Source organism: Macaca fascicularis, chromosome 9 (assembly GCF_037993035.2).
Source record: "Macaca fascicularis isolate 582-1 chromosome 9, T2T-MFA8v1.1".
Lineage (NCBI taxonomy): Eukaryota > Metazoa > Chordata > Mammalia > Primates > Cercopithecidae > Macaca > Macaca fascicularis.
This window is the reverse complement of record NC_088383.1, coordinates 113,048,742-113,071,720: the sequence shown is the minus strand read 5'-3', so window position 1 is coordinate 113,071,720 and position 22,979 is coordinate 113,048,742. Positions and strand designations below refer to the sequence as shown.

At 35.3% G+C, this 22,979-nt stretch overlaps 1 protein-coding gene across 2 annotated transcripts in view; it reads right to left on the bottom strand.

Moving 5' to 3' along the window:
- SLK (STE20 like kinase) overlaps window positions 1-22,979 on the bottom strand; it is a 61,436-nt gene that overhangs the window by 7,879 nt on the left and 30,578 nt on the right. Inside the window, exons 5-17 of one of the 2 annotated variants that reach the window (XM_005566362.4) lie at window positions 22,499-22,571; window positions 22,159-22,353; window positions 21,523-21,604; window positions 19,899-20,027; window positions 17,935-19,293; window positions 15,766-15,896; window positions 15,424-15,547; window positions 12,910-13,089; window positions 10,421-10,513; window positions 3,339-3,468; window positions 2,731-2,855; window positions 1,409-1,597; window positions 718-843 (exon numbers count right to left, since the gene is read on the bottom strand). In XM_005566362.4, coding sequence (XP_005566419.1) covers window positions 718-843; window positions 1,409-1,597; window positions 2,731-2,855; window positions 3,339-3,468; window positions 10,421-10,513; window positions 12,910-13,089; window positions 15,424-15,547; window positions 15,766-15,896; window positions 17,935-19,293; window positions 19,899-20,027; window positions 21,523-21,604; window positions 22,159-22,353; window positions 22,499-22,571 — 2,936 coding nt within the window. The remainder of the gene's footprint in view (window positions 1-717; window positions 844-1,408; window positions 1,598-2,730; window positions 2,856-3,338; window positions 3,469-10,420; window positions 10,514-12,909; window positions 13,090-15,423; window positions 15,548-15,765; window positions 15,897-17,934; window positions 19,294-19,898; window positions 20,028-21,522; window positions 21,605-22,158; window positions 22,354-22,498; window positions 22,572-22,979) is intronic. The other variant, XM_005566363.4, reaches the window with a different exon arrangement.

The window sequence follows — 22,979 nt, the reverse complement described above, 5'->3', positions numbered from 1 at the left end:
TCAGAAGGCAGCTTGCATACATTTTACCCGTGAGTACAGAATGTGGGATCTGGTACTAACGGGTTGGCCTAATAGATCTATTGCTCTAACAGATCTATTGGCCTATTAGGACAATCTATTAGGATCTGTTCTACTGTAGTAAATAAAGCAAATATATAGATACCCACATTTATACACGACTCTGAAATCTTAAACATTTTAGATGGGCTGTACACTCTATGTAAAGTCCTAAATCAGCCCTCTCTCAAGTAACCTTTAAATTTCCTAGGAGAAAAATTCCCATATATTTAACTTATTGCTTATGTCAAAAACCTAGAAGAAAATAAACTATTCCCTCTAAAAGGAAAAGAAATTTTAAATTTAGAATCTGACAAAAAATTCAGAATATGACAACAAAACTGTCTACATCATTTTGAAACTCTCCACATCTTCACGCAAAATATACTAAAAACCATACTCAATACTGCTTTTGAAAGACTCAATTTCTTAGGTTACAATTTAGCTTCATGTTTACATTAATCATGGTTATATATAATCTACACAAGCACCTATGATACTAAACTGATCTTCATTTGGATCTGTACAGAAACAGAACCTCTCAACCCCAGCATGTTCGTAAGTGAGGTGCAGTTGACTTTGGCTAGCTACCGTTCTCTCAAAAGCAGCCACTTGTGCTGCCACATCCTATGGGCTTTGCTGTCAGCTTCTGTATCTGACCTGCAGCTGATGCAGTTCGCGGACATTGGCTTCACATTGCAACTGAAGATCCCGCATTTGATTCTCATGTTTTTGATGCTGAGCCATTCTCTCATTTTTCTGCCTCTTTTCTTCTTGTGCAGCAAACTATAAATAAGAAAAAAAGATAAATTATAGTTTAGAAGCATGTGATTTCTATATATTCTGAAGATATAAAGGAATTTAACAAAATAAGGCACAATAAACTGAAACTACAAGTAATAATATGCTGAGACTCAAACCTGGAGCCCACATCACAGCTTCAGGGGGGAGCAGGAACTTCTGATTAAAACCTTGATCCTTCTATCTGCTTAGTGACCTGAGTTAATTTGTGTGTGTGACCGTGACTACAGAAGTATCACAGTGAGGTCATATATCTTGACTTGAAAAGTTGTCCAAGTCATCTCATTCCCAGGGCTGGTCTTAGGACCCGTGTAGCTCAGGAGCTGGTATGGGGTATAGGAGGAAGGGCTTCGCTCTCTGTGACCACCATCCTGGGGAAGACTAATTGGTATATGCCACATATCTATAGCCCCAGACCTCAGAGTTAAAGTGAACATCAACAAGCCTAAGGTGGCTCTAATTGTTTAGAAAGAAAGGAATTTCATAGCACTTCTAATGGTCATTCAAAACTTTAAAACCTAAAAGAGGACAGACTAATTTGCATATTTACCTGTTTAATTTTATCACGGTCCTGATCTGGTGTGGCTGTCGAGTTAATTCTCAAACTTTTCTTAAACATGGCCATTCGAGTCTTGGCTTCACTGCGCTGAATCTTGGGCAGTCTTGCTCTTTCTTGAGTCTGTCTGTTTTTCAATTCCTCAATAAGTCGCTGATTGTAACGCTGCATTTGCTCTGTTTCCTATGAAAGTTTTAAATAGAATCCAGTGACATAGAAACAATAGTCAGTACCGACACACATACTCAAATATGTCATTTTGTTGTTGTTGTTTCCTATAATTACCCCTTTCCTTGTTGCAGTGACCAGCAAAATAGTAGGCACAAAATAACTTGTAAGAAGTTAGGCCACATCTGGTGGCTCACACCTGTAATCCCAGCACTTTGGGAGGCTGACACAGGAGGATCACTTGAGCCTAGGAGTTTGAGACCAGCCTGTGCAACACAGTGAGACCCTGTCTCCACGCACAAAATTTTTTTTTAATTAGCAGGGTGTGGTGGTACATGAATGCACTCGGGAGTCTGGGAGGAGGATCCCTTGAACCCAGGAGTTCAAGGTTAAGTGAGCTATGATTGAGTGACACTGCATTCCAGCCCAGGTGACAGAGCAAGACTCTGTCTCAAAAGAATAAAAAGAAAAGAAAGTTATTAGTGATAAGAGTCTTATATTGAAACTCTTTTAATAAGCACAAGGAGTCCATACTTCAAGATACTTTAACCACAAATGGAGCCAAAATAGCTACCTTTGAGAGCCAAGATGAAGATTACAATGTGTAAAACGTCTTTAAGCATTTTAATTAGTTACTTTCCTTATAATTTGTAGAAAAGAAATTTGCAATCATGATCAAGATACAATTAATTACTCCAAACTTCATCCAAGAAATTGTAGGATAAAAGACAGAAAGGAGGCCGGGCGTGGTGGCTCACGCCTGTAATCCCAGCACTTTTGGAGGCCAAGGTGGGCAGATCATGAGGTCAGGAGATCGAGACCATCCTGGCTAACAGTGAAACTCCATCTCAATTAAAAAAATACAAAAAAAATTAGCCAGGTGTGGTGGCGGGCGCCTGTAGTCCCAGCTACTCGGGAGGCTGAGGTAGGAGAATGGCGTGAACCTGGGAGGCGGAGCTTGCAGTGAGCCAAGTTCGTGCCACTGCACTCCAGCCTGGGCGACAGAGTGAGACTCCATCTCAAAAAAAAAAAAAAAAGACAGAAAGGACATCTAAAATTCATTGTCTAAGAAAAGTAAGTTTCAAAACTAAACAGCTTTGCAAATTTTAAAACGAACAAAAAAATGAAGAAATTTTCCTTTCATTAACCTTCTCGTGGCGCTTAAGTAGCTGATGTCTTTGCATGAAATATTGATCTTTAAGCTGCTGTTTGAGCAGCTGGTGTTTTTCTTGTAAGTGTCGTTCTTCGAGCTCCCAAATTGCAGCTTCTCGAGCTAGAAGACAGCAGTTTTCAAAATGTCACTTTGCTCTTTTTACTAATGTACTTTGCTCTTCATTTTAATATTTACATAAAAGTATTCTAAATACACTAACTTGTACACACATATTGACATTCTGAGCTGTAAGTGCAATTTTAACCAACGTAAGGCAATATCTATCACCTCTTTCCATTCTGTTCTAATGTCGTATAAACAGAGAATGTCCTACCCTGAACACCAAAATTCTATTTAATCATCTTAATAAGAAAGAAAAAAAAGTCTAAGCTAATTTGTTAGGGAAAATAAGTACTTTAAATCCCATTCTAACATGAGACCATTAGGTATACTAACAACTATAAGGCATAACGAGTACACGAAATTATTCAGATATATTTCCAGTATCATCAGGGCAAGAAGAAATTTTAAAGGTTATATGTTTAAGTTCACTGCTACTGTCATAAGGAATTCTACATTTTGCAGTATTTTTTAAAAAGTTACCTCTCATGAGCTGTTGCTTGTTATTCAGGCACTCTCTCTCAATATTAGCTAACTCTGCCTTCTGCTGCTGGATGATCTTTTTCAGAGAGCCATCTAATTCTTGCTGTTGTTTCTGAACAAACTCTTGTTCCTATTAAAAAGTTAATTGTCAGTTAACAAGTATCTAATGAACTAAACATCCGTTTATCTATATGACTGTATATATTAGTGGTTAACAAGAGTTCCAAACCAAGTTTGCAAAGTTAGCTGGATTTTAAAATCACCAACATTATATAGTACAAATGTATTTAGTCATCCAATTCAGTCTAAGAAAAAAGCATTAGAATACATAATATTATAAACTCACTATGAATGATACATACAGAATAAGCATATAGCCCACTCATAATTAAAGTGCCCTATTAGACTAGCATCTTTGAGAGAACAACAAATTTGCAGCTTCTAAAACTGATTACTCATTCCACTATGGTATGACTAAAACAAGGATAAATAAGAAATGCCCTTTAGATGCCGGGTGTGGTGGCTCATGCCTGTAATCCCAGCACTTTGGGAGGCCAACACAGGTGGTTTTCTTGAGGTCAGGGGTTCAAGACCAGCCTGGCCAACGTGGTGAAACCCCATCTCTACTAAGCATACAAAAATTAGCCAGGTATGGTAGCACACGCCTGTAATCCCAGCTACGAGGGAGGCTGAGGCAGGAGAACTGCTTGAATCTAGAGGGCGGAGGTGGCAGTAAGCTGAGATCATGCCACTGCATTCCAACCTGGGTGACAGAGCGAGACTCCATCTCAAAAAAAAAAAAAAAAAAGAAAAAGAAAAGAAATGTCCTCTAGGAAGAAAGGCAATTAAGAGCTAATAGGTAGAACAGATACCAGAATTTGGGGAACTAAGGAGGAAGAATTTTAGGAGATAAATTTTAGGAAGAAATACCATGGCTATCCTAACAGAAGAAGATAGTTTCTGTATCTACAGCATGTGCCTAAAAAGAAGAACAATAGTTTGAGAAATTAATGAGAAGTAATGCATTGCTAGAGAAACGCAAACTGGGAATAGGAAAGTGAGTTACATACTATAAATCTATCAAGAAAATGTGTATAATCATAGAATTCATAAACATGTTTGGGATTCACTAATTCATTCAACAAATATTTACTGAGTACACACTATATACCCAAATGTGAAATTTCTGCTTTAGAAAAACATTCTTCGATTATTGTGTAAAAAAAAGAAATGTTAAAGTGACTGATGGTCTTTCTGCTAGAATCATACATTTACAGAAGAAAAGGAGTAACATCCAAATTGAAGAAATGTAAATTTGGATCTGTCCATCCCTCTCTTGGCAGTTACAGCAGGTGGTGACTGACTCAAGGAGTATTCAATCAATTTTCGTGTGGATTTAGAATTTAGAATTGAAGCAGAATTTCACTTGCAATCCCCCTGCTTGCACATCCTTGAGAAGATCAAAACCTAATATGCATTTTGGAACTATTCTTGAGGCCTTAGAGTCTGATGGGATCTGGCTCACTGCCAGGCAGCTCCTCAATGCACAGAGAGTCTCACTCCGCTCCTCAGGATGGCTGCCTTGCTACCATCCTGAATCTCTGGAGGTGACATAGTTCATGCCAGAGAGTGAACTAATTTGGTGTCGTAAATGCTGCTGTCTCATCTGCATCATCATTTGTATTTTAGCATAAATACATACATAGTAGCAGAAAGAAAAGACTAATGAATGCCTCTATAAAATACAACTACCAACTTGGCTACAATCACCTGTAAAACTTTATCATTAAGGCAATTACCACTGAAAACATTTTCAATGAATATTTAAATTCAACTATCTAGAATAAAGGCTTCTGAGTTTTATTTAAAGAAATATGAAATCTCCAAGCCTATCTTTTAAGTTATGACAAAGTTGTTCAAGCTTTTCTTTTCCCTAGTAACTATTTGTAACAAAATTGTTTCTCTAATTTCAATTGTAAAATTTCTATATACAAACTTGTTCAATAAACAATGTAACCTGCAAAAATATCAAAGAGTTTTCTTTTGTTGAACATTTTTATCATTGGTTTACATACAGGATTAAAAAAAATCTGTGTAGACAGAAACAATGGGTCTAAATTAACTAGCATAAATATAAATCTTACATTTAGGCACAAAAAAATTGAACGCAAAAGTAAAGGATGGGGTGAATAAATAATTATGGGAAAATAAAAAAGGTAAATATAAGCCAGTGCCACTAAAACAGTAAATGTAATTTCTCATCTATGCAATTTTCGTTCATATTACTGTATTTATGTCTAAATTAAACAAGGTAAGAGTTCAATTCAAAGAAAACCTTTTTTAAGCACTTAGTAAATGGTGGGCACTATATTACTTAGAAGGTTCCTAAAATCAATGAAAGACAGTTCTGCCTTCAAGGAGCTTCCACTCAGTTGGTCCCAAGTATCAACAGTCTTGATCTCAGTCCACATAAAGAGTAGTGGGTCTCTTCCCTTGGTATCACATTTTTAAAAGCTCAAAAGTAAACCACAGAAAACTCAAAGCTGGGAATAAAGGGTTCAGAAACCATGCCTCACAATGACTGCCTGAAAGAACCAGAGAAGTGTTCCTAAAGCAGCTACTCATACAGGGTAAAGAAGAGCTATGACTGTTCTATATACTGAAGCAGGCAGAACTAGCACTGTGTGGCTCCAGAAGTAAGATAGGGATCAACAGGTAAAAATCAAGATAGGCAGATGTAAGTCCAATGCATACAAGTCCTAACAATTAGAATTAGCAAAGAATGCAGCTGCCTTACAGAGCTATAGACTTGAAAAATTAAGCAGAATCTGGATAACTATGTAGTCAGATACTGTATAAAGGATTTTTTATATTAAAGCTAAAAATTATCTGAAAAGGTCCCTTACACACTAATCAATGTATTTCATTACCTCAAAACAAACAACATGTTAATGTTATTACACATTTACTAAATTTCCTAACTTCAAAAACCAAATACAGTAACATTCACAATGGAACTTATAATTAGAAATTACTTCCAGGTACAAAAAGAGCACTCACATTTCAAAAAGATTACACAAACTACATTCACCTTAAAAAAATAAAACAGATGGACTTAATCACTTGGATTAACAAATAAAAGACAACAACAAAAGAACCTAAACTATTAAGGCCAAAAATCATTTTTTAAAGTAAACACATAAATTGTAAAATAAGTGCCCTTTAAAAGTACAAGTTTAAATTTGGATAAACAATTTTATCATATTAATCAGATAACTATAAACATTAAAAATACAACTTTGGGGTCTAGAAAACTGTAAGAAAGGGTTATGATATATTGGGCTATTTGTATAGAATTTGATCATTTTAAATGAAAAGAAAGGCTAAAAATGGTAATGATCAGAAAAGTGATCGTAATTCATAATTTCTCCCCCTCCTTTTAAAAATCAGTGTTTTACTTACTCTCTTAGAAAACTGTAAAAAGAGTCAAACAGCTGCCAATAATAAAAAACAAGTCTAATTTCAGCAGAGGAAAAAAGGAGGGGCTGAAATCAAGCTGTATTCTATCTACTCCTGTTGCATATATCAAACATCACAAACAAAAATTACAGTGTTAAATGAGCTAGTTATTTCCCTATGGAAACTGCAAGAAAGAATACAGCTTGGAATTTTAGACTTAACTTAAAACTACAATAAGGAGAATAGCAACTCACTATTCATTATTGACTACTTGAATAAATGGAAAATAGAGTTAAATGGAATGAAAATCACTATTTTTAATATGGCTTTTCTGACCATATCCATAATTAAAACATCTACATAAACATATATGCAATCAAAATGTCACTTCACACGAAAATAAAAATCTAATCACAGCATTCAATTTCTCACATGTGCAAAGCTTATACTACTGAGAGGATATTTTATTTTCTTGAAAAATATGAACATCCCAAATTAGAATTTGTGGCGGGGTAGACAGAACACTGTGTTAAAAGTGCTCTAGTTCCAGCTCTACTGTTAATCTCTTATGTGACTTGAGGCAGATCACAGTCTTCTGTGCCTCAATTTCTTCATCTGTAAAATGGTTATGTGACTCCATCCCTATATTAGGGTGGTGGCAATGAGAATCAAATGTGAAAATTCTGAAGAATACTGTACTCTAAAGTCAGGTTATTGCTACTATTGTCATGACAAACATTATCATGTATCAATCATCTAGATTTTGGCAAATGAAGCCAACAATGAAAAAGCACATGTGAAAAGGCAGGTAAAACAGGAGAAGCCATCCTCCCACAGGCACGTGGGACTTACGTCCTGCATTTGGGCGTTGAAGACTGCACATGATGACAACTGAAAAGACTGAATCATGACCTGAGCAACACCCTGTGGATCAGAATAGAATGCACCTCCCAGGTAAGAATATATCTGAATTACTTTTTGTAAACAAAAAGAATAATTATACAAATGTTCAGTTTCTTGAGGCCTGGAACAAGTCACTTAATAGAGGAACCTCTTTCTCATCTGTAAAATGAAGGATTTGAACTAGATCAGTGGTTTCCAAACTCTAGTGTGTTGCTCTTGTTTTTTAAGCAAGTAGAACCTCCTTTTGTAAAACTCACCCCAAAAATATCCCAGTTTACAAAACAGCAAAAGTGATGCTGCTTGAATTGAAGCAGAAGCAGGGGCTCACAGCCCAGAGTACCTGCCTTCTTAGGGACTCCCAGAGTTGCTTCTCAAAAGTTCCTGTCAGTATAGTTTGAAAACCACTGGACTTAAATGATCAAATATGTTCTAGCTGCATGACTGTATGACCATTACTTACGAATTTTCAAAAAAAGTTTGAAATAGACTGTAAAGTTATAAAGCTTTTGTACCTTCGCTTAAAGCAGTAGACAGAAATACTTTTAAAATCTGTTAGATTACTAAATTCCTCATTAGATTTACTGAAGGAATTTATGATTACTTTCAGCTCTACTCAGAAAATACTGGCCTATTCCCAAAATTATACGAATAATTACCAACAAAGTCTTATTAAAACATAGTATTCATTCAACACTAATTCTCAGTTTCGACTTTAGAATTTGATATATGGCCTTTTGGAATTAATAAAATCTATATTCCTTTACAAGGCAAAAATCATATTATTCTAATCTGGTTTGAAAACCAAATTAACCAAAAGTACATGTGTGGCCAGCAAGGACTTCCTCTTCACTTGGTAACAAGACATGGCCAAGAACCACTGAGTCAAGCTGATGAGAGTTTAAGTTGCAGCATGAGTAGGTAGCTTAAATATGAGAGGCAGTATGGTGCAGTGAATCTGTGTGTGAAACACGTACCCACACTTATCTGGATGAGAATCCTGGCTCTACCATTACCCAGGTGTGTGACCTTTGCAGGGTCACTCAGCCTTCCTGTGCTTTAGTTCCCTCAACTGTAAAATGGGGGTAATAAGACTACCTCAAGGGTAATTAACTCAGATTAAATAAGTTCATACACATAGAGCATTTAGAACAATGCCTGACACATAGTAAATGCTGCGTTTGCTATTAACTACCTTAAACTAGGAATCCCCACACCACGCCAAGACAAAATGTTTCAACAGCTCATGGCAAGAAAAAAACAAAAGCAAACTAAATTTATTCAGACAAGCTAGATTTAAGTTTTAAATTCTAAGATTATATTTTCCTTATTTTTCATGGTGTTAAAAATATTCTCTCCTTTGAAATGATGGTGACAAGTAAATGGCAGTTTTAAAACATCTTTACTTAGCAAAATTTAAAAAAAAATTTTTTAATGGCAGCCCATGTCACAGTCCCCAGTGGTTTTTATTGTTTCTATGTTTCTTTTTATGGGTCTATAAAATCCACAAGTCTAGGAACCACTTGTTAAACCACATAAAACGACATTAAAAAGCTAATCCAAAGGAACAAGTAATACATGATGCACATCTCTTCTTCCTTTCACTGACTTATGTAATGGAAAATTGAGCTCATTTATCCTTGCCTCCAGGCTTAGGATAAATTTAATCAGAAGATTTATCTTCCTTCATATAAAAGACTTATGAGAGATAATTCTAGAAAATTCTGTTAAAAATACTAATTTATCTCATTTTGTAAAGAATTCACCCGGCCAAGGGCGGTGGCTCACGCCTGTAATCCTAGCACTTTAGGAGGCCAAGGTGGGCAGATCACGAGGTCAAGAGATCAAGACCATCCTGACCAACATGGTGAAACCCCGTCTCTACTAAAAATACAAAAAATTAGCTGGGCATGGTGGCGCACGCCTGTAAGTCCCAGCTACTCGGGAAGCTGAGGCAGGAGAATCGCTTGAACCCGGGAGGTGGAGGTTGCAGTGAGCTGAGATCGCACCACTGCACCCAGCCTGGAGACAGAGCGAGACTCCGACTTGGAAAAAAAAAAAAAAAAAAGAATTCACCCATCTTATGACAAGGCTCAACTTTATCATAACCTAGATCAGGCTGCTTTAAACTATATATATGTAAAAAATAGTCTACTTGTTTAACTGCTTGATTCTGAACCAAAAAGAAAAACAAGGTACTTAATATTTAAAATCTGGTCTTAAAGTTGCGTATGTTGTCACGCTTAAACGTAATAAATGTTTGAACTACCATTTAAAGTTACCATTTGCTATTTTTCTTCTAACTGAACTTTATAGAAATAATAGCGTTTTAATGGGCATAGTTTTTGTAAGCACAAAGCTTATATACCATCCTCTATTTTTATGTCCTAAAAGTTTTCTATCAAACATGGGCATTACTACTTAAAACTATAAGCTCCCATCAAGATTAAAATCCAATAACTGTGTATTATACATTCATATACTTGTTTATTTCATCTGGAGTCAACTTTCCAAACATTCTACTTAATTTCATATTAGCAACTTAAATGTCACCATTAGTATGAATTTAGTATTAAATAAAGAAGATTCCAGGAGTTTTTGAATGGGGAGAAGTCAACATCATATAATAATAACACTTAAAATTTACCCTTTCAACCATGGTTTATCAAGCTGTGAGAAAATGGTGCTTTCTGTTTTTAGTAGCATTAAGCTGCTGCTGTTACCTGAGCATGCTGGCTTTGTGCAAGCTCCTCTTTCCTGCGTTTCATGAGCTCTTTTCTCAGCTCTTTGGGTGCTTTCTCCACTTCATTTATAACCTACAGTGTATAAGCATGCAGGAGGTGGGGAAATAATACTTTCTCCACAGCAAGCATTTATGAGAGCAGATAAGCTACAAGTCAAATATTAAAGTTGTTAAAAAGTTCCTTTCAACATGCATTAGCATAGGTGTTAGTCTGGTGAAAAAGAATGAAAGAATAGAACATGCATAATCTCAGTGCAGAAAGGGACATTACACCACACAAAGGTTAATTAGTTGCTAAATATCCCTATACATCATTCTCTCTCTTAAAGGTCCAAAGACAATCAGCGAAGAATTACTTGCAGCACTGATGCTGAACTAAAGGGATAAACTCAACTGACCTTGTTGAAAGATCATAAAATTACAAATGTACCTACTGACATAGTTGGAAATATTGAACATAAGGAAAGCTAATGCCATTTATAAAAGTGCAAAATTTCATAATTGGCTTGATCATGATAAAGAAACAATGCTAAATAAAGTTTACTTAATGAGGCCAAAAAGAAAAAAGGAAAGCAAGTCTTAGAACACACAAAGGAGAAATAAATGGATACTAAGGTTTTTCATAAGCACACCATTTTATACATGGTGTGGTAAAAATGAATGTATCTGAATAGGATTAGGATAACATTCCCCTTTGCTGACAAGTTAAGCCAAGCCTGTCAACTTAAAAATTGGTAATATGAGTACTCTTAAAAGTAAGTTTAGTAAGCTATGATTTATTATAGCAGATAAAATATAGAATGAAGTATATTTCAGAGCTCCTTCTTTTAATCATTTTGAAATCCTAGAAGTATATTCCATCTAACAATAGATCTGTAATCCAACTATGAAAAACAATCATGTGTTTACAAGTAGAAGCACCAAAAGAAACCAGATTCCAAATCACCACATGCTATTGATGGTCCGTGAAAGAGACTGATTTTGATTTAACATCGTGTATTTAAAATTTCCCATCAGTAATCCCTCATGAAACCAAATCACCATTAAAAGGAAGAGACTCCCCAAATGCAAGAAGTTTAGCAATAAGGAAAAAAAATACATAATGTAATTATTTAAAATATGCATATCATGATCTCAAACATGTTCAGCGGCTGAAACCCTCCTACCTCCCAAACAAAAACAATAACTGAGACTTTTATATCTAGGATTAAACCATGTATTTATCTGTAAAATTTTTAAAATTTAACTGATATAAAGAATATCTCAAAAACTATTTGTGAGAAAATTAACATGCAGCCCCAGTAATGTCATACCTAACAGTATATACAGCAATTCTACATAAAACATAAGAAATAGTAATAATAGTGATCTTTAGAAATGGAAGCCACATCAAACAAAATTACATATCATTTCATTCATCTTTATCTAAAGAAATCATAAAATCACTGTATTAATGTTTGACTCTATCCTTTTCAAAGCAAATCCTTAAGATTCAGTAATATGACATTCAATTTTCTTCTCAATTTAAATGTTAAAGTCAATGAATCTGGGTATTTGAGATGTATAACAAAAGTGAAAATGCATTTATTAGTTTGGCTGAGGTTTCTGTTTGTTCCAACCCTAATAAAGTTGATCATAATCATTGCCTCTGGTGTCTTTTATCATGAAAAGGCAAATTATCTTCCTATACTGAAGATGTTAATAAATCATAAAATTATCTTGGAAAATTACCTACATGTAAAGTTCTTTTAGTTTTAATTTGGGACAAAAAGAGATGCTAATATGTAAACCTTCCTTCTGAAGCAATGACAATCTGTTATACTGCAGACAGATTCTATAACAAAATGAAACAGTTTCAGGAAACAATGAAAAAACTCTATCTAATCAAATGACTTTACAGATATGTTCCACTTCTAGTTCTTCAAAGTACCTCACAATTTGAGGGTTATAGGTAGCATGTCAAATTTCAGGTTATTCAGCTTTTGTTTGGCACAATATCCATGAAAGGCAATGAAGCTAATCAACAAACAAAATTGTTAGAAGTATGAATTAAAGATGACAACTTATAAATAATAAAATGAACTACTGCTGCCACTGGCAAACACAACATAGTAAGTTTTCTAAAAAATACTTTTGTATAAGGACTTAAGTGTGTTGCATTAAGGACAATGGTAGACTGGAAAATGGATTAAACTCAATTTGAAGACTTGATTCAAGTTTTAGCTGGACATTTAGGGGTAGTCTGTGAACAGGTCACTAAAACCTCTCTTACTCCAGTTTTCTTGGCAGTAAAATGGGAATAATGACTGACCTTATTACAACTCTATATGACTGCTGAGAAGACCAAATGAAAGAATGAATGAGTGCTATTTAACTATCAAGTATTATTAGTATTCCTAATTCCTTAGATAGTCTTAAAACAATTAAAAAAAAAAGCTTTAGTAATTAAAAACAGTGGTGTACACTTACCTCCTTCTTTCGGTTCTTCAGCATATTCTGAAATTTGGACAACTCTTTCTCTTGTTCTCCTTTAATGCGTTTGGCCTCATCTCGCAAGCGATTTGTGTGCTCTTGTTCCAGGCGTTCGATAGTCTGTTTCTGCTGTTTTTCTAGATTCTCAATTTCCTGGTCATATTGTCGCTTTTTACTCTGTAAAACAATACAGCTCAAGATGATAATTTTTCCATCACTCATATTAACTCCTTATAGTAAAGATGTTTCCTAAGAGAACACAACTAGTATTTAAATTTAGTAATGTGCTATAACCTTTACAATAAAAAGTCAAATGCAGTAAAATATGTTATGAAAATTCTCAAAAAAATGAGTTCATTTTTTTCTAATATGGAAAATTTTTTTCTATTTTATTTATTTATTAGACAGGTCTCATTCTGTCACCCAGGCTGGAGTGCAGTTGCACAATCACAGTTGACTGCAGCCTCGGCCTCCTGGGCTCAAACAATCCTCCTGCTTCAGCCTCCCAAGTAGCTTGGACTACAGGTGCATGCCATCATGACCAGCTTATCTTTTTATTTATTTATTTATTTTTTTCGGAGAGATGGGGCTATTACTATGTTGCCTAGGTTGGTCTTAAACTTCTGGGCTCAAGTAATCCTCCTGCCTTGGCCTCCCAAAATACTGGTATTACAGGCATGAACCACTGTGCCTGGTCTTTTTTTTTTTTCTTTTCCTTTTCTGTTTTTTGTTTGTTTTCTTTTCTTTTTGAGACAGGATCTCCCTCTGTCACCCAGGCTGGAGTGCAGTGGCGCAATCTCTGCTCACTACAACCTCTGCCTCCCAGATTCAAATGATTCTCATGCCTCAGCCTCCTGAGTAGATGGAATTACAGGCATGTGACACCCTCCCTAGCTACGTTTTCTGTATTTTTAGTAGAGACAGGGTTTTACCATGTTTGCCAGGCTGGTCTCGAACTCCTGGCCTCAAGTGATCTGCCCACGTCGGCCTCCCAAAGTGCCAGGATTACAGGTGTAAGGCACTGAGCCCAACCCAAAATTTGTTTTCTATTATACTAGTAGAATGTTCAAAGTTTTTAGATTATCCAGAAGAATAGCCAATTGTTGTGAAGTAGTAAAGCAAATTAGAAAAATTTCAATATTTATCCAATAAAATTTTTGATAAATCAAAGGGCTTATTTGAAGTCTACTTTAATAAAATAATACTATTAATAACATCACTATTATTTAATAATAAGATTACTTGTCATTTTCAGATTTACTCTTCCACATTAAGATTCTTACAATAAATATCTTATTCTATTGGAATAGATCTTTTGGAATTATAAATCTACGCTTTCAACAAGACTCCTGTTTATATAACACTCAGTAACACTGTTTTTGAATACAGGTATAGTTACTTATTTGTAATGTATATTTTCTTTTTAAAAAAACTGAAAAGTAAAACATTTTAGAAAGTATGGTGGGGTAGAAATACAGATTTTATAAGGTTTTAGAAAACAATATAAGTACTATAAAAATACTCAATGAGAACAAAAGTTCATTATTTTCTTAGGAAATCTCAGTTATGATCCAGTTCATGTAATCAACAATCCACAGTTCACACACACAAAAGTTTTTTTTTTTTTTTTTGAGATGGAGTCCCACTCTGTTGCCCAGGATGGAGTGCAGTGATGCGATCTCGGCTCACTGCAAGCTCCGCCTCCCGGGTTCACGCCATTCTCCTGCCTCAGCCTCCCAAGTAGCTGGGACTACAGGCGCCCACCACCTCACCTGGCTAATTACACAAAACAATCTTTATCAATTAAAATTACAAGTCAACACAAGGACTATATTCAAAACATGAGTACTATAACATTTCAAATGATACTTTTTCTAACCTACATTAAGGCAGATAGTCAACATAAATTACAAAAATTTTATATTACATTATTAATTCCTTTTCCAACTTTGGACACAAGGCAAAAACTGAAGGACTCAGTGACAGCTACCTGGGACTAGTAAGCACTATTTCCTCTAGCAGCAGGAAAGAGAGATGTGCAGGCTTAACTGTAGAAGCCAGAGAATAAAGCACATTTTTAAAAAGCCCCTGAGGAGTCCTACTGCTCAGCTAGGTTTGAAGGCAACTGCTCTAAACTGGCTTAAAATCTTGGATTCCAAATCTGAAAGATCGAATTAGAGCACTGAAAAATTATCCAGCAATAGGCAAATCTAGGAACGTTGTTCACTGACTTCATGATTTTAAGTTTTCATGAGAGAAAAATAAAACATCACACCATAAACAGCTTGAGGTAGACTAGGACAGAAAATCCTTTCAAGAAAAAAGAATAAATCAATAAAAGGCATCCAGAACACCAAAACGATAAAAATGCCAGAAATAAATCACAAAGCTAGAGAAATCTGGCAATCAGAGAACAAGTTCTGTAACCTGTGTTTTTTTTTTTTTTTTTAATGCACTAAATGTCATTATTAACACAAAAGGATATAAAATGGTATAAAAATCAGACTTTACCATCATTTCCTGCTCAAAGCGCCGGAAAATTTGTTCTCGTTGTTGCTGTAGTTTGCTATTGAGCTGTTGTTGGGCTCTTTGCTCTTCTTTCTGAAGAAATCTTAATTCCCGAAGTTCCTGACGTCTGACAAAATTTAATGGTGATGACAGAGAAGACAGCAAAAATTACACCTCTGAAATACTTTTTTTTTAAGCTCTAAAAATTGTCTTTCAAGTGCAACAATAGTAAAAGAATAATAAAAAATTAGCCAGTAATTTACCTTTGTTTCTCTATTCTTCTGACTTTTCAGAGACTGAAAAGAAGTCACAAACCAGTTTTTATTACGTTGTTTCTCTACTCACCTAAGAAACCGCAATTCTTCAGTTTTGGAATCACTATCTGTAACTATCTTTGATGTTGTTACACTCACTTCTACACCATCAACAATAAATTTGCGTGTTTTCTTCAATGTTTTCTTTTGTCTTCTTGTTTCCTGAGAGAGATTTTATTTTAGTTAAGCTTTGTACAGGGAATACTGGAGATAGGAAACATTTTCTTCTTCTTTTAACATTTCTTTCTTTCTTAAGACAAAACAACTGAACAGCCAGGCAGACTACACATAGAAAGTATAAATATAAAGCAACAGACTCATCTGTGGAACCAGTTATAACACCTTAAATGTCATCTGACTTACACATGTCTTCACAGATGAAATCAAATTTTTTCAAAGCATGCATTTTCATCATGTTCACATATAGCTTTTATGACACATTATAATTAGGCACAAGTGATCATGAGCAATTCACATAATCAGTAGAACTTTCATATGTTCTCTTTTTTTCATCTTTTCACTTTGTAGTTTCTCAGATATCTCTGTTTTTTCACTGACAAAACAATTAAAAATGAGTTTGTGGGGCTCATCTCTTAAAAAAATCTAGATTGACAGGTCTGGGGGTAGCTGGAAATCTATTTTTTTTGAAAAAGCTCTCCAGTAATTTTTAAACACTGCCAGCACTGGGAATCAAAATCTACTTAATCAGTAACAATAATATCAACAGCTCCCCACCTCCATCTCAAGGCCAGAGATACATGTATGATTTTAGGGTTACTACAAAGACAGTGCCTCCACTGCATCCCAAAAGTACCAGATTTGGCTGCTAGCTATGGCCTAAAATTCTTTATCAAGACTAAACTCTTCATTTCTCAATTGGTATCCAAAAACATTTAAATGCAAACAGAAATAACAGACATATAAGACTCCTACAAATACATTTTGGTAAACAAATTAAGTGTTCAGGGCAGATACTTACTGGGTTTTGATATAGAAGAAAGAGTTAGAAGGCAGAAGGAGCAAAAATGGAATGTGAAAATACTAAACTCAAAATGCATCCGATTTTTAAATATTTTCTCTTTAAATATTTCTCTTCTCTCTTTAAATATTTCTCTTTGGCACCTTCCAATCACCTTTCTGCATCCTCTCCTCTTACTGTTCTCTTCTCCAGGGTTCCAGGATCCTCTTCTTCCTGAGTCCAGGACTACAGTATCCTGCCCAGGACTCCTCTAAAATCTAAAGATGGCACACTCCAAAAAATACACCTACCTACACCTTAACCTCCAAACTTCACATTTCTTCAGCTCCTACTAAAAGTTCAATAATTAATATATCCTTCATTCTTATACAAGTTATTTGCATTTTAAAAAGAGGCTATTAAGTCAGTGAATGAATTTCAGAGTGGTGGTTACTTCAGTCAGTGAAAGAAAGTAAACTGAAAAAAGAAGAATACATGTAACCATTTGGGGCAGATGGGCAGACTGATCACTCATGCCCTGAAGATCCATCTAAGTCAGTTTTCCTAGGTTGTTCCTGCTTTTCTGTCTTCTCTTCTGCTACTATCAACCCAGAGGGTCAAAGAAGTATTTTCCAAGGGGTGGCCCATGGATCACCTGCATCAGAATTCTGTGGGATCTTTTGTTACAAATACTGATTCTTGGGACCCATTCCAGACTTCTACATAGCCCCTAGTAACTCCTAATCACACTAAGATTTGAGAATTACACTCAAAGCTCCACATGTTCTGGGCTGTAGTGTTTTTGTTTTCCCCACAATGGTTCTCATGGCAGTAGCAATATCTGTGACTGCATGGGCCAATGGTAAATCAAGGATTGTTTATACCCTAAATGTGCTTAAAAAGAGATCATTCTTTCAATTTCTAATTCTCTCATATATTGTTAACTCTTGCTAATGTTGCATCTAGATATGTCCAATAAAAGAACCTAATCACACCAAGCAACCATATTATACTGTTTATCTGCATCAGATTTGCAAAAATAGGTAGATCCTACCACAAAATTTAAAGATTACATCCAGAATCTCCTTAGTTCTTTTAACTGCTTTCATAGGCTGTAAGAATTTATATGGTTAATACTACATTGATTTAATGCTGTTTTATTTTCAAGACATCAATTTCACATAAACTCTGAATTGAGAAAATGACAAAGGAAATTCCAAACAATGACTCATGCACACTTACTTGTAAAGATATTGATCCACTGTCTTTAGTTTTACTTAGGAAGCTAGAGATGGATAAATTCAAGTCAATGCTGCTAGTATCAGCAGTGGAACCAGTGCCTGAATCAGTATCATTTTCCTTTGGATTCTCAGATTCTGGTGGCAGAATAGTTTCAGTTTTTGATAAAGAACCTATTTCTTCTTTATTTTCTCCACCGTCAGAGTTGATATTAATACTGGGTATTAGAACGGGCTGAGGTTCACTGGGCTGTGAAACTGCAGTGACTTGAGGCTCTGTTTTAATTGACACTGGAATTTCTTTTTTCTCTTTATCTATCTGAGTAGTGACTTTAGAAGCATCCTGGACTTCACTTACTAAAGCCTTTTGGTCAGTATCAGCTACCACACTTCTGACCTCCATTTCTTCAGTGACACTTGACTCAGTAATTGCTTCAACTTCAGTTGTTCCTGGTTCCTCACTGATGTCCATTATGTTCTCTGAACTGTTTATTACCTGTTCCTTATTTTTACCTTCTTCTATTTCATTCATTTCAACTATTTCTTTAATAGGAACTTCCTTAGTACCACCAGCCTCAGGACCCACCATGGGCTTATCAATTAATTTCTGGCCTACTTCGACCACTTCTTTCCCATCATTACTCTGCGTATCCTCAGCACTCTCTTCATCTGCTTTCTGAGCCACATCTGCTGCCTCATATGTTCCTATCACATCACTTATATTGCTGATCACATCTTTTTGAGTTTTGTCGTCTTCCCCCAATTTCTCTTGGGTGTCTTCCTTTGGAAGCCCAACTTCACTATCAATTGCCTGAATATTTGCCTCTTTTTCTCCAGTCTCTTGAGAAACTAAATCTACTGTTGGCAAAATAGTATCTTTAATTTCTTCAGATTTTGTAAGCCTATTTTCAAACATCTGTTGCTTTTCCTGATCCTTTTCTTCCTCAGATTTCAGATTATGTCCAATATCTGTTTCTAAGGTTATCATTATATTATTCTCTTTTCCTTCACTGACTGAATTAATGTCCACAGTTTCTTGGTCTTCTGTGTCAGGCAGATTTTCAAGCTTGGGCCTCTTCTCCTCTCTCTCATTCTCCTTGATTACTGCTGTTCTGTCATAGAGTTCAGTCATTGCTTCTAACTGATCATCCGTAACATGTTCACTAACATCCTCCACAGCCTTTTCAGGTTCATCAGTGGTGGGTTTTTCATTAAGAATTTTGCTGTTGAGTTTATCTTCAGAGTTATTACGTTCTGTTTTTTCTGAGACAGATTCCAAAATACAAGCATTTTGTGAAAGTTTATCTTCTTCAGAGCTGGCAATACTAAGGTCAGAAGATGCACGTTTACTTGCAGGTATTGGCTAAAAAAGATTTAATATATTTTTAGTGTTAAAACATGACCCTAAGAGTGACCAAAACAATGTTTACAGACATACAATGATTTAAGATCTTTATTCAGTGAATGTTGCTGAATTTAAAGAATTAACAATTCTTCTCATAAGAAATATAACAAAAATGGGCCAGGCGCAGTGTCGCACACCTGTAATCCCAGCACTTTGGGAGACCGAGGAGAGCGGATCACTTGAGGTCAGAAGTTCGAGACTAGCCCAGCCAACATGGTGAAACCCCATCTCTACTAAAAATACAAAAATTAGCTGGACATGGTGGCACACGCCTGTAGTCCCAGCTACTCAGGAGGCTGAGGCAAGAGAATCACTTGAAACCGGGAGGCAGCAGTTGTGGTGACCACTGCACTCCAACCTGGGTGACACAGCGAGGCTCCATCTCAAAAAAAAAAGGAAATGTAACAAAAATGTGCAGCAAGGAGCAACCTTGCTACTAATCTTCAGGTCTAAATTTAAAGATTTTGTATTGCCACCCATCAATCCTTACATACAGGTACAACTACACCTCAAAACCCAACTCTAAAAATTAACTAAATGAAATTTCTTTCCTAAATACTGACCAGAGAATTTTCTGTTTCCTCCTCTTCATCTTCCTCTTTGCCATCTTCAACTTCTTCTGTTACTTCAGCCTTTGCCTCTGCAATCAATTCTCGGATGGGTTTGTTGGAATCAACAGTAACAAAAGGATGCTGTTGAACATTAAAAACAGCATACTCAACAACTGGAATACTACTAAACTAAGTTTCAAACACACACAACACACATTCTTATGTGGTAAAATTACGAACATGTGGGCGGGAAAACGACAGACAACTTCAGATAATGCTACATCTGAGAAAGAAAGAGGGGAGGGGGCTTGAGCCAAAGCAGGGACTGCCTAGAACTGGATCTGTACATTTTTAAGAATCTGAAGCAAATTTGTCAAAAATGATAAGAATTGTTATATCTGGGTAGTAGGTACATGTATCTTCTGTATGTTTGAAAATTTCATTATCAAAAATTTTAACTGAAATTTAAAGCAAACTTCAGGTCACTAAATTATTACTTCCTTTTTTTTTTTTTTTTGAGACAGAGTCTCACTCTATCACTCAGGCTAGAGTACGGTGGCACGATTTTGGCTGACTGCAATCTCCATCTTCCAGGTTCAAGCAATTCTCCTGCCTCAGCCTCCCAAGTAGGTAAGATTACAGGCATGCACTACCATGCCCAGCTGATTTTTGTATTTTTAGTAGAGACAGGGTTTCACTATATTGGCCAGGCTGGTCTGGAACTCGTGACCTCAGGTGATCCACCCGCCTCAGCCTCCCAAAGTGCTGGGATTACAGGCATGAGCCACTAAACCCGGCCTCATTATTACTTCTTAAAAAGTATCCACCTCTATAAAGCCTATCAAAGCCTCAAAATTATAAAAATCTTTAGAGTTCTGTTAAAAGTATCTACAAACACCTGTATTCTTGACATGGTTCTAAAATTCTTGAGACTAAGAAGACATTTTATTCATCTTTGTATACTCAACATTCAACAGTGTCTGTCACAGACTCAGGGCTTCAAGTGTGGGGTAACAAAATAATAGAAAGTGTGTTTCAGGGGTATACTTGCTGCACACAACAAAGCAATTTTTTTCCTGCTTTATTCCCCCAGATAAATAGGTCAACCTAAAACACTATGATGGAGTTACATAATAACTCAACCTAACAGCAACTGCCTCAAGATTTGTCATTTTATTTGCCCACCTATAAAATTAATTGACAAATTTTTATTTAATATGTTACAAGTAGTCCTTCTATAAAGCAAAATTAAATTTACCCAACCACTTTAGCAACATTTTTTTTAAGTCAACAATATTTACTATTTACCCTCACTGTAAGACATTTTTTAATTAATTAGTTCACGGCCCCTGTCCCCAAGGAGCTTGCTTTCTAGTAATTGGAGAGACATAATGGCAATAACTACCAAAATGAAAAGAACAATTAAACTGAATCAAAAAAGCACAGGCGGAATAACGTTTAAGCTAAATGCCTGTTGGTAACAGCAGCATTTATTTTGTAAAGCAAATGCTAACTACTGCCATTTTGACTCTCCACAGGAAAACTTAAGTGGAAAGAAAGCACACTGAATATGAAATTATATTCTTACAGAGATGTTAAAATAATTATATTATTTGCTGTTGTCATACTCTTTTACCTGTAGTAGCTGAGAGGTAGTCCACCTAGCATCCACATTCTTTTCTAAGCATTTCTTTAGAAAGTCCTTAAAACTTGAAGACCTTTAAAATAAATTTTAACAGTAACATTCTATTTTACTTTCTTGTTAATCAAATCAAACAAAACTCTTTGATAAGTTATGCTTAAGTTTCATTATGTATGTAATAGTATTAATTCAACATTTAAAAAACTAGTTAATGAGACTATTAAGATTTTATAAAACTTACTCATTTGTAAATGTTAGACATATATGTAAGTAGGTACATAATCACTGAGACATAGCCATATACTCACAAGTATGCCAAAAAGCACAAAATTTCTAATAAATTTCACAAATATAGATCAATCTATATGCCTCACTTCCTCATAGTACAGAAAATACCTTTCTCATGCAAAACTCAAATCACTCATATTTTCAGATATATGGGAAAAGTGAGCTCGAAGATTTTTAATGGTCCTTAAGAGAAATATACCAAAAATCACTTTTCTAATTCATATAATCTTCGTACCATGTACCCAATTTTAAATACTCTTGGAAAATTGTGAGAATGTAACATCAGGTTTTGCTTCCTAATATCGTTTGTTTCTTATTAAGCTTTTTAAATAATATTTTTACCATCTTGATGGCTGTGCTAATGTAGGTGGTTCAGATTTTGCTATTTTTAGCAGCACTCGCATTGGATTTAATTCATGATGAGGTGGTTCTATCTCAGCCATTTCTATTAAAGTGATACCGAGGGACCAAACATCAGCTTTGTAGTCATAGGGTCTGTCCTTAGATGTTTCACACATGACTACTTCAGGAGCCATCCTATGAAGACAGATAATTAAAAGTTAACATGTTTAATAACAGTGATTGCAAACCACACGGTATAATCAATTATGTGGAAAAATTAATGAGTTATTATAACTGCTGACATGACTAATACTATAAATTCATAAAACTGAATACATACCAATATGGTGTACCAATAAAGGAATCTCTTCTTTGAATTGTCCTCGTGTTTTTAGCTGATACTCCAAAATCCGCTTGAAATAATCACACAAAAGCATTAATGAGAACTTTTAAGCATTGTTCATTGTATTCAATGGGGAGAAAAAAGCATTTTAAGTCTTTAATAAGGCCAATCTTATAATAAAAAGTAAAACAGAAAGAAAAAAATGTCTCTCCCATCTTAATCTTGACCATCTCTTTCTATCATCCCCCAAAAAAACCTGCTAAAGATCCCATTATCAATACATTTAATACCACACCATGTCTTCAGATGACAAATCCTTCAAAATTGAAAATAAAAAATGGTAACTCTAAAAGCAGACCAGTCTATCCACTTCAAAACAAATGCCAACTAGTGCTATGTGGCACAACTAAATTAAGAGTCATTAACATTTTTTCTATAGTGTGAAAAATAGAAATTAAACTAAAGCAACCTTTATGAC